Source organism: Typopeltis vanoorti, chromosome 10, assembly GCF_054136105.1.
Source record: "Typopeltis vanoorti isolate ZY-2024b chromosome 10, IOZ_Tvanoo_1.0, whole genome shotgun sequence".
In the NCBI taxonomy this organism is placed as follows: Eukaryota; Metazoa; Arthropoda; class Arachnida; order Uropygi; family Thelyphonidae; genus Typopeltis; species Typopeltis vanoorti.
The window spans coordinates 34,904,653-34,916,752 of NC_143558.1; the positions used below are offsets into that span (position 1 = coordinate 34,904,653).

At 34.5% G+C, this 12,100-nt stretch overlaps 1 protein-coding gene across 1 annotated transcript in view; it reads left to right on the forward strand.

Moving 5' to 3' along the window:
• Positions 1–12,100, forward strand: part of LOC150102327 (glutaminyl-peptide cyclotransferase-like) — a 64,874-nt gene that overhangs the window by 14,009 nt on the left and 38,765 nt on the right. Inside the window, exons 3-4 of the mRNA XM_090399396.1 lie at positions 5,970–6,236; positions 8,430–8,615. Coding sequence (XP_090255522.1) covers positions 5,970–6,236; positions 8,430–8,615 — 453 coding nt within the window. The remainder of the gene's footprint in view (positions 1–5,969; positions 6,237–8,429; positions 8,616–12,100) is intronic.

Below are 12,100 nucleotides of genomic sequence, written 5' to 3' on the forward strand. Positions count from 1 at the left end.
AATTGTAACACACATGTTGTAACGGCCAGTAAATCTGATACTATTAAAGTAGAAAAAAAGCAGTTCAAAGAAAAAATACAGTAGGAAATATAACATGTTTCCTACTGTATTTTTAATTATTTCATTAAAAATATTTCATATTTGGAATTCGGGTTTATATTTGGTCAGACAGTTCATATTTGGAATTCGGGTTTACTTGGTGTGGATATGAAAGTGAACAGAAACCTCAATGTGTTTTGTGTTATGAAGTGTTGTTGAACAAGTGCATGAAACCTGCGAAACTTCGACATTTAGAAACTAAACATTGTGATGTGAAAATTAATCCAATTGAATTTTTTCAGCGACACTTAGGGACATTAAATCATGGGAAAGATATAGTTTCAGCCATGGGTTCGATTAATAGGAAAGCAATGGAAGTATCCTATCTCTTAAGTTTGCACATAGTGAAAACAGGGAAACCTCATTCTATTGGGGAAAATTTACTACTTCCAGCTATAAAAGATGTGGTAAAAACAATGCTTGGCAGCAAGTTACTAAAACATGTTGATTTGATTCCTCTTTCAAATGACACTGGTCACAGAATTAATCATATGGCAGGTAACATAGAATCTCAGTTAATTGAAAGAGTTAACAAGAGCCCTTATTATGCGTTACAAATAGACGAGACTACAGATGTTACAAACGATGCACAGTTAATATGCTACGTAAGATATACGCATGATAACAACATTCATGATGATATTCTGTTTTGTAGAACTTTGTCATCCCGAACAACTGGAGAAGAAATATTTCACACTCTCAATAATTACACAAAGGAATCCAGGGGGTGCTTAAGGGTCAAAGCTGTATAACTGAGAGGAGACCTCCACATAGCCTTTAAAGGAATGCAGAGAACCGACCAGGGCTTCTGACCTAATGTCCAATCCTCACCTTCTCGTGGTGCACCCTGTTGGGTATCTACTTTGATACTGAACGAACGAGGATGGGCTGGCAATTTGGGATTTAGCCGACCAAATTGTATTCTTATTGGTTAAACCAAAATAAAAAATGATGGTACAACATGACAAAATTTCATGCCGGCTGGGGCGTCGCCCGGTTAAACAAGGCCCCCGTTGTTTTCGCCAGGGAACCAGGGCGAACAGCGAAAAGTCAGCTACTGGAACAAATCTGAAAACAAACCCCAACTCAACATCACCAGAGTTAAAGATCGGTACTATCAACATAAGAAGCCTGAATGGCAAAGAAATGGAGCTAGCTGAGGAATTAGATAAGTACCAGATCGACATAATAGGGGTGACTGAAACAAAAAAGACCAAAACTGGTGAGATCTTTCTGAGCAATAAATACAAAATGTTATATTCAGGCAATAACAATCAAGGAAAAGAAGGAGTAGCCATAGTATTCAACACAAAATACGAGGCTAATCTTCTTGAATGGCAGTCAGTCTCAAGTAGAGTAATGTGGGCAAATATGAGAATGGGGAACTGGACAATGAGACTTATTTGTGCCTATGGTCCCACAGAAGGTTCTACTAAGGTAGAAGTGGAGGAATTTTTTGAGGCTTTAGAAAAAGCAACTGACACAATGAAAAAGGAAAAGTTGGTCCTTGTTGGGGATCTAAATAGTAGAGTAGGAAATGATTGTGAGACATACAAAAATATTTTAGGAAAATTTGGAGAAAAGAGCAAAGCTAATAATAATGGCAAATATCTGTTGGATTTCTGCTCAGGACATGGACTGGTTATTACTAATACCATGTTCCAACATAAAAATGTGCACAAATTCACATGGAGAGAAGAGGCTAGGAATAAGAAAAGTCTCATTGACTATGTTATTGTAGATAGTGATGTTTTCTCCCTGGTGCAGGACACAAGAGTGTACAGAGGATTTGAAATTGGAAGTGATCACTATTTAGTCTTGAGCAGGATAAAATTGAATTTCATATTGAAAAGAATAACATGTAAGAAAGTTTTAAAGCGAATAAAAGTTGAGCAGCTCTCAGATGTAAACTGTAGACTAAAATACAGAAATATTATTGAAAAGAAAATGAAAGAGTTTGAGAACAGGAATCAAACCTTGGAGATTCAGTGGCAAACTCTGAAGGAAACATTGATTGATTCAGCCAGAGAGGCATGTGGTGAGGTTGTGTGCAAAGATAAAAAAATCAGAACTCCCTGGTGGACACAGGAAGTTAAAGAGGCAGTGAAGGAAAAGAAGAAAGCATATCAAAAGTTCCTGGCAAATAAGTCAGCTTTTACTCTTACAGAATACAGAGACAAATGTAAGAAAGCTAAACAGCGTGTAAAACTAGCTAAACAAAAGTCATGGGAGGACTTTGGCAAGAATATAGAAAATAAATATCAAGAAGGTGGCAAAATATTCTGGAGGTTGTTGAAGAAGCTTAGGAATGGAGGAAAGAGTGCTGTAAAAGGAATTAGAGATGATAAAGGTGAAATGAAAACAGGAGAAAAAGATATCCTTGAAGTATGGAGTAATTACTTTGAAAAATTGCTAAATGAAACAAGCAGTGATGACAGCACAGTGATAAAAAACACTGACCAGGCAGGCAGTCAGGAATATATATCCATACTTGAAGTAGAAAAAGCCATCAAAGGCTTGAAATGTGGAAAGGCAGCAGGAATAGATGATATTCGACCAGAAATGCTGAAGTATGGTGGTATAAGAGTCTTACAGTGGCTGCACTGCATAGTTCAGAAAGCCTGGACAGAGGGACGAATTCCCGATGATTGGAGTAGAGCTCTCATAGTACCCATATATAAAAAGGGAAATAAAACTGAATGTGAGAATTACAGAGGTATTTCCCTACTGAGTGTTCCTGGCAAGATCTATGCAAGTATACTTGAGAAACGGTTGAGAAGAATTGTGGAAGAAAAGCTTGGTGAAGAACAAGCTGGATTCAGGCCAAATAGAGGCTGTCAGGATCAGATCTTCACTTTACGACAAATAGTCGAGAAAGCATGGGAATATAACAAAGATCTGTATTTAAGTTTTGTCGATTTGGAAAAGGCATATGACAAGGTGCCAAGAGAGAAGCTATTCAATACGCTGCAGTTATATGGTGTCAATGGGGCATTATATCAAGCAATACTTAGTCTTTATTTGAGTTGTGAGTCAGCAGTTAGAATTGAAGGAAGTACAAAAAGATGGTTTAATGTTAAATCTGGTGTGAGACAAGGATGTACATTATCCCCTCTGTTATTCATTATCTATATGGATCACATTATGAAGGAATGTGGTATTAAACCTGATATCAAAATTGGAGATGTTAATGTCAGCTCTTTGCTTTATGCGGATGATGTTATACTTCTTAATAAATCCGCTACAAGTCTGCAAGATTCTCTGACTAAATTGAATAGCTGTTGTAATAGATATGGTATGAAGGTCAGCAATAAAAAGACAAAGACAATGAAAATAGGCAGAATCACTGAAAATGTCAACTGTGTTGTGAATGGAGAACCTGTGGAACAAGTAAAACATTTCAGCTACTTAGGCACAATTTTTACTGAAGATGGTAAACTAAATATAGAAATAGACAACAGAATCAGCAAAGCTGGTATCGTGGGAAGTCAACTGAATAAATTCATATGGAATAAGAAAGAAATTAGTCGGAACACTAAATTAGCTGTATACAAGACTGTGTTCAAACCAATTTTAACTTATGGATCTGAGAGCTGGGTCAGAAGTAAAACACTTGACCAAAGACTAGAGACCGCAGATATGAGAGTCCTGAGAAAGATTAGAGGCGTGAACAGATGGCATCAATGGCAATATCATATTAAAAATGAGGATATTAGGAAAGAACTTGACATTGTCAGCATCCAGGAATGCGTTAGCAGAGCTAATCTCAGATGGTATGGTCACTTAAATAGAATGGGAGAGGAAAGATTAGCAAAACAAGTGTTCTCTGCCAGGTTGGCAGGAAAACGACCCAGAGGAAGACCAAGATATAGGTGGATTGATACGGTACAAAGTGCCTTAGACGATAGAAATATAAAATCTGATAATGTTGGAGTCTTGACAAGTAACAGACTGATTTGGAGGAAAATTGTAGATAGGAAGTTAGTAATGATGTAATTTTTTCATGTAGTACTGTCATATCCTGTACACCCCTTGAGGGTACATGGCAGGAATTTGATGATGATGATGATGATGATGAGGAATCCAGTTGGAAAAATGTATAGGCTTCTGTTCAGATGGAGCTTGTGCTCTTACAGGCAGGTATAGTGGGGTTGCTTCTAAGGTCAAAGAAGTACTCCAGATATGAATTGGGTGCATTGTTTCATACATAGGGAAGCGTTAGCCTCCAAAGGAATACCACCAGAATTTAAAACTGTGCTATAAAATGCTGTCAAGCTAGTTAATTTTATTAAAGCTCGACCGTTAAATAACAGATTATTTTCAGTACATTGGGATGAAATGGGCAAGGAATATACACAACTTTTGCTTCATTCTGAAATTCACTGGCTTTCCAGGGGCAAAGTACTAACAAGGTTATTTCAATTAACGCACAAAGTTTTATTATTTGTAAATGAACGTAATTCTAATTTTGCATCACTCCTTGTTGATGAAGCATAGTTATCAACACTAACCTATCTTTCAGACATTTTTTCGAAATTAAATGAACTAAATCTCTCCCTTCAGGGAAATTTTTTAACTGTTCTTGATGCCTACGACAAAATAAAGGCATTCGAGAAAAAACTGGTTTTGTGGATTAATTATGTAAAAGACAAACAATTTGCACCTTTTCCAACATTGGAATTCTTTTTAGTGAATTCGAAAGGGTTTGTGACCACCTCAAAAATCTGAAATGGAATTTTGAAACATATATTTTATGAATAACTTTTATAAAAAATTTCTGTGGGTTCGCAATCCATTTCAGGTTTGCAGTCACGAGAACGACCTTTAGTTATCGAAAAAAGAACAGTTAATTGAGCTTTCAAGTGACGGTGGGCTTAAAATGCAATTCTGTGATCTTGGTTTTGCTCGATTTTGGATCTCGTCTTCAGTGAGAAGTGAATTTCCGGAATTATCTGAAGAAGCATTGAAAATCGTCCTGCAGTTTTCTACAACCTATCTTTGGAGAAAGGATTTTCATCACTCCTTCAAATAAAAACAAAATACAGAAATCGTCTTAGTGTGTGTGCCGATCTTCGACTGAAGTTGACCAATATTGAGCCAGATACCCAGCAACTCTGCAAGGGCCGAGAAGCTCAACCATCTCATTAAAAGTAAGTAGTAACATAATTATATCATCTTATTTATTTGTTTAATAAAAATTAAAACTTTGTTCAATGATGATACACTTCTAATTGTTTACTTCCAATTTAATTAATTATGTTGCCATATCTTTCAAAACATGCTTTTAGATTTATTATGTTATAAATGGCACAGTTTTTCCGAAATATTGGTAATTCCTACATAGGTTTTTTTAAAAAAATACAAAAAAATCAAAACGACGTATAGGGAAATAAATTAAAAAAATGGTATGTTTATTTTTGAAGTAAAACTTGGATTCCAACATTCTAAAATGTTATTTTTCTTGCTTTTCTGTTCGCAAAAATCGTCGATCACATTGTCGAAGTTTATTTCATCACTCAGTTGCTGTTTTATAGACAGTAAGGCAAGATTTCATAAACACCAAAAAAAGGTGCCATCAGGGGGCGGATCTTCCCCTCCCCCTCCCCATAGCTATGCCTCTGTAACTTATTGGCCCGCAGAATTTTTTTAGGCATTTTACTGGTCCTTGGGCTTAGAAAGTTTAAGAAACACTGTCCTAGACCATTTGTTATTCAGGTGCATGTCCTGAAGAATATTATTACAGTGTTTCAGAATGGTTGCATCACATTTAGCTGAGATGTTTTGAATCCTGGTTTTCTTTTTATTAAGCATTTTATACAGTGTTGAACCTTGAAGTATTTTATGAATTTATAGCTATGTTTTTATTTTAGTATATTGTAGAAACTATGAAAGCACTGAATTGGGAAGTCACTGAAGATCCTTTTGTATCCTCTACACCACATGGAAGAAAGCCATTTTCCAACATTGTGGCCACTCTGAATCCAGCTTCCTGTCGGAGATTGGTACTTGCTTGTCATTATGATTCTTTGGTGAACAGGGAATATACCTTTGTAGGAGCAACAGATTCAGCTGTTCCATGTTCAATGTTGATACATTTGGCTCAGAATTTGGATGGACCATTGAAGAAACAAAAAAATGTAAGTAACATTTTATGTAATGTCTGTTTTGCCAACAACTTTATCATTTGCAGTTTGCTGCATTAGTTTGCTAAACTCCAGCATATTCCAAGTACAATCATATTTTGTCATTTCTGGCAGATTTTTAAATTATCCCTTGAAAGTGCAGAACAGCAAAGTATATAAGCCATCCATCATAATTTGCCACTACAATCATTATAATTTCAAATATAAATATTTGTAAGGCATAGTAGTTTGTCTTGTAATTTGTATATTTTGGTCTTTTGTATCATTAAAAATAGTTCACTTACCTTGAACATCTGCTGATATTACACTGTTATTATGAACTTCATGATATAGCTTTACATTATGAAAATGGAATAGAGAGGAATTAATAGATATTTCTCTTTATTTTTGTTCCAGTTTACCTCTTACCTCTATCATATTCTTTTCAAAACATGTTTTTTGAAATAATGCCATTTGTAATATGTCATTTAGTGTTTGTCAATGGAAATAATAGAGTTATTGTATACAGCAGGCATGACTGGATTGTTAAATCAAGGACTGCTTTCGGTCTGGAAAATGTTTTGTAAGCTACCAAACTTTTTCAGATAGTCATGTTAATCTATGTAAGGTATTGTAAGAGGTATCAAAAATAGCCATAAAGAAAGCATTTAGGAAGTTGTATAGCTCATCATTAATAATAATACTCTCTGATTGAAAAGTGTGGATTCAAATTTTAAATACCATTTAGGATGCAAAGAACTATTATAGTTTTGGACAGAGAATGGGAGTGACTTGTCCTTGGTGGAAGGTAGAAAGAAAGTTTCCAAAATAATTTTGAAAGATGATTTTGTAGATTACACCTACAAAGACCCTTTACTATTCATTTTAAGTATCTTTAAGGTAGGATATGGTGACTATTTTTTAACATCAAGTGACAGCTTGGTTGGGGGGGGGGGGTAATATTTATAAGAATTCTATGGATTTGTCTTGGTCATATCCATTAACCATCACAATAACTTATTTTTAGTTCTTTCAGTAGAAGGGAATCATAGACCAGATGGATTGAGCTTGCTATATAAGAGTTTTGATAATGTCTATGGTGTGAGAAGGATGTATGTACAAACAGTAAACTGAATATTACCTGTAGAAGTCAGTTATTAAAGTATTCAGATGGGGAAGGCTCTTGTTAGATTCACACTTAGTAGTGAACTTGAAATGGGAGTACATGGAATTTTATGTAGAAACTGTAGTATTCATCAGAATGGTGACATCACATTTATCAGTCCTAGTGATGACAATATTATTCCCATCAACATTATTTTTGACATATTGTCCATTTTGCTGAGATTTGGTATTGGATAAAAGTGTTCTGTTCACCTTCGTTTTTGTTGACACTCAACACATAGTTCTCTGAAATCAAACCAGGATACTGCACTCAAATAGATTTAAATTTGTCTCTAACTTGAAATGTAAAACTCTATACCACTGTCTGAATCTCAACCTATCCAACTGCATGTGTATCTTAAAGTTCTGGGAAGTAATCAAGATATTAATTGTTCATAGTTTTTGTTTTTGAATAATTTATACGACTCTTATATTGAACTACCATAACCAACCATTGCTTCCTTCAAACTCTAATAGTGTGTTAGTATGTTCTGTTTGTTGAAACTCTCGTAATAAATCTATGCTATTTGCTACTTCAATTTTGAATGTTGTTTTACCAATCTCTTATTCTCCCTGATAATGTCATTGTAACAAGGGTGAAATATATAGGCGCAACTAAATCTGTATGTTTTACATATGTATAACCATTACTCACTTCATAGTAATGGTCACCATGTACATCCTTTAAGTAACCTCATCTTATTGATACTGTAGAATGTATTGATATAATTTTTAATCATTTATTGTACTATACTCTAATATGTCAGTACATATTAGTATTTTATTATAATATTTATTTCAAATTTAAATTAGAAATTATGTTAGATATCTGAATTCTGTGTAGGTAGAACAAATTATCTATTTTGCCATTAACATAATGGTTTGCATTATGAAAATTTTGTATAACAAATTACCATCATAAGTTTTTTATTCTATAGAATAATTTGTACAATTTAAACCTTATTTTTTAGCCTAATATAACTAGATTTCAAAACATGATTTTTTTTTGCTTCATGAGCATTATATTAATATATTTGTTTCTAGAATGATTTGACACTGCAGTTCATATTTTTTGATGGGGAGGAAGCATTTCAGAAGTGGAGCAGTAAAGATTCACTTTATGGTTCACGTCATCTTGCTGAAAAATGGAATCACATGCCATTCCCAACTGAAAAGGATATGGAGCATTGCAAAGGTCGTGAAGAGTTTGCATCACACCTAGACAGAATTGTGAGTAATATGTTTAAATATTATGATGACACACAAAGCATGTTGTCTGCAAAATGTGAGACATTATTGTTTATTGGTGTGTTTTCATTTTTAAGGATTATTTAAGGAATCATATTTTTCTTCCATTTAATAAAAATGTCTCACTGAAAAACTTTTTAGTCTTTGCCATTAATACAAAAATCTTCATCTTTCCTTTACATATTTGGTTTAATGGCTTTGTAGGGGCTTGATTAATACTACAATAGTGCAGTTAATCTGGTCTGCATAGTCTGCTATATCTTGGTTAGTTTTTCTGTCTTATGGGATGAAAAATCTTAGTTTACTGCAGGAAAAATCCTAACTTGCATGTAGTTCAAAATTCATTATAAAGGAGACTTTTCAACAGATTCTTTACATCCTAGATTATGTTCGAACTTGGGTCTTTCCATCCAAAGAGCATTATCATAACCATTGCTATCATGAGATGGTCAGAGAAGAATATACTAAGTCCCTTTCTTTTAGGCTTACATGGTGATCCGAATGCATTTTTGAAAATTATGGAGACAACTACTGTGTTTGAATAAAAACTTTAGTTTAATATAACTAAAATCTACATTCGACGTTTCGACCTTTATGTCAAAGTCATCTTCTGGAGTATACAACTATACACAGGAAACAAGCTATACTACAATCGAACTGGTTTGTTAAAGACCTGACCAACCGCTACAACAATTGTTGGCCTGACCTCTGGTGAAAAAAAAAAAAAAATGCTAAGTCCAAAACACTGATGGAACAAAATTTATTGCCCAGTATAGTTCGGTCACTTTGCCTATGACCAAATCTGTGTTTGAGTTCCAGAGTAAAGGAGGTCCTACTTTCTTTTACCAAGTAATTATCATTATTCTCCCCCTTTTGTAAACCAGTGATTGTCTACAGTTGATATAAAATCCAGTCCACATTTTTGTTGGTGACAGTGTGCCATACTAATCTTCATAATTTTGAAAATCTTTACATAACATAAACCAAGAAAACTTCCAGACTGTCTGCATCCACCATAAATACTAATTTACAAACTATTCTTTATCGGCCATAACATAATTTTATTAATTTTAATACAAGTTATGTTTGTGTCTTATTTTTTAACAATAAAGAACTTCTTACCCTCATTTTTATAATTCTCCAGGTAAGATGAGATTGCATTTCTTTCCCTGGATAAATTAGCTTTAATTCTGTACTATTTTCTTTGTATAAAAATATCACACATTGCATCAACATGTTTTTCTCTTTTCATCCAAATACCTACATGAACAACCATCAACTCTGTACAAATCCATCCAGTCATTGAATACTTCTTTTAGATGAGGTGACCCCCCCCCCCCACCAAGATTATCCTTCTGCAACTCAGGAGAATACTTAGGGTAATTAAGAACCTCTCTCTCTCTCTCTCTCTCTCTGAATCTACATAGCTCATTAATTTTCAATGACTCTCTTTGGTTGGAAAGATGTGATCAAATTCTCTCTGGAATGCAAAGAACCTTTTTCTCTCTCTCTCTCTCTCTCTCTCTCTCTCTCACACACACACACACACACACACACACACACACACACACACACACACACACACACATCACACATTCATTCATTCTCTCTTCTTATCACACAACATTCAGTTTTAGCTACTGCAGTTTTGATGGCTATTTTTAATTAGAAATTGCATCAGCAAGACATAAAATCAGACAGCATTCATTCATTCATAGTTCATATATACAGAACAAACTTTTTATCCTTCTTGTTCTTTCCTCTCTACAACAGTGATAAAGGAGTAGGGTAGACTTATAGTAAGATGGAAAATAATGTTTATTTTTATATACTTCAACTTTATTTAGATTTGAAAAGTTTTCTCCTACTTTTTTTTAATTGCAAAGTCTTTGATCAGATCCTCAAAATTAATCTTACATAACACATCTGCTTCTATACTTAGAGATAAGGCATTCAACCTGCCTTGTTGCATAGTTGTTCTTTTTTTAATATACTTCAACTGAGAAAATGAACGCTTAGCTGAGCAATTTGTGACCATTAATGTTAAAAATATATGAAAGGCAATGTCTATATTTGGAAAGGCACATTCAATATTGTCTTCTACAATTATTTTATAAAGTTCACCATGACTGAATATTGTTTTTACATTTTTTGTTGGCTGCTGTCAAGAGGCGGTTAATTTCTTCTCTACAGTGCAGACTTATGGCGCACATATGAGTGAAACTGCTGAAGCTCAGCTGAGAAATTAGTGTTCAAGTCCTCTGGGTAAGCATCAATCAGCTTTTGACAACACTGAGAATACCTTTCAATTTCAGTAGATGATGATGTCACTAAAGTAGCATTATGTGGCACATCACTTAGAAAAGAAAATCTCTCTGATATTTCTTTGTATATCTCTCCTCTTCTTCTTCTTATCATCTCAGTTTCAAGTTTGTCAACAATTGTGTAAAAGGTGGTGATACGAAATTTATCTCTGGCATTCAGATATATGTCTGGAGCATCTCCATCATTGAGTACCTTCTTTCTGATACGTTTGTGAGTTTGAGTTGCCTTGGAATCAACATCTGGTAGCACTTCCTTTGTAGCTGCTTCATATCGTTCAAATTCATTTCGTGAAGTGCACAATTGGTCAGCTAATGATCCATACAGATCTGCACATGTTTTTTAAGTTGACATCCTCATTCTGTAGAACTTGGCTTACTCTATGAAAATTTTGCAAAATCTCATCACAAAAATTCAACATAAAAACGAATTCTAGCTCTTGCATCTTATTTGTAATATTATCTGCTTCTCTTCTAGTGTCTCCCTTTTGTAACTGGTCTTTGGCTATACAGTCTAACACTTCTAAAATTTGAAGGAAAGATTTCAAAATTGCTGCTGTTGCCATAACCTGTGCCTCCCATCTGGTATCAGAGAGGGATTTTAAGACATTTTCATTTCCAAAACAACCTTTAAGAATTGTCCACTGGAGCTGGTCGAAGCTGAAAAAAAAAAAAGGTATAGAGCAACCATGCTGTAGAGAAGAAATTAACCGCCTCTTGACAGCAGTCAACAGCACTTCGGCCTACCGAATTTAGTGAATGAGCTGTACAGGGCAAATATATAGCAAACTTGTTTGTTTCTAAAATGTTTTGCTGCATCCCCTTATAATGCCCAGACATGTTAGCAGCATTGTCATAAGACTGACCCCTACATTTTGAAAAGTTTAGCTGACAAACTTTACATAAGTACTGCAACATCTGATTTGCCATTTCCTCACTGGTATGGCTTTTCATTTCCAGAAAGGTTAAAAAGCATTCAATAGGCTGTCCATCTTTTAAGTACCTAAGTACAACACTTAACTGGTCGATATGTGACAGATCTGGTGTTGAATCAACTGACAAACTAAAATAACCAGATTTTACTTCATCAACAATAAGCACTTGGACCTTTTGAGCCAACAGTTGAATGAGTTTCTCAAAATCCCA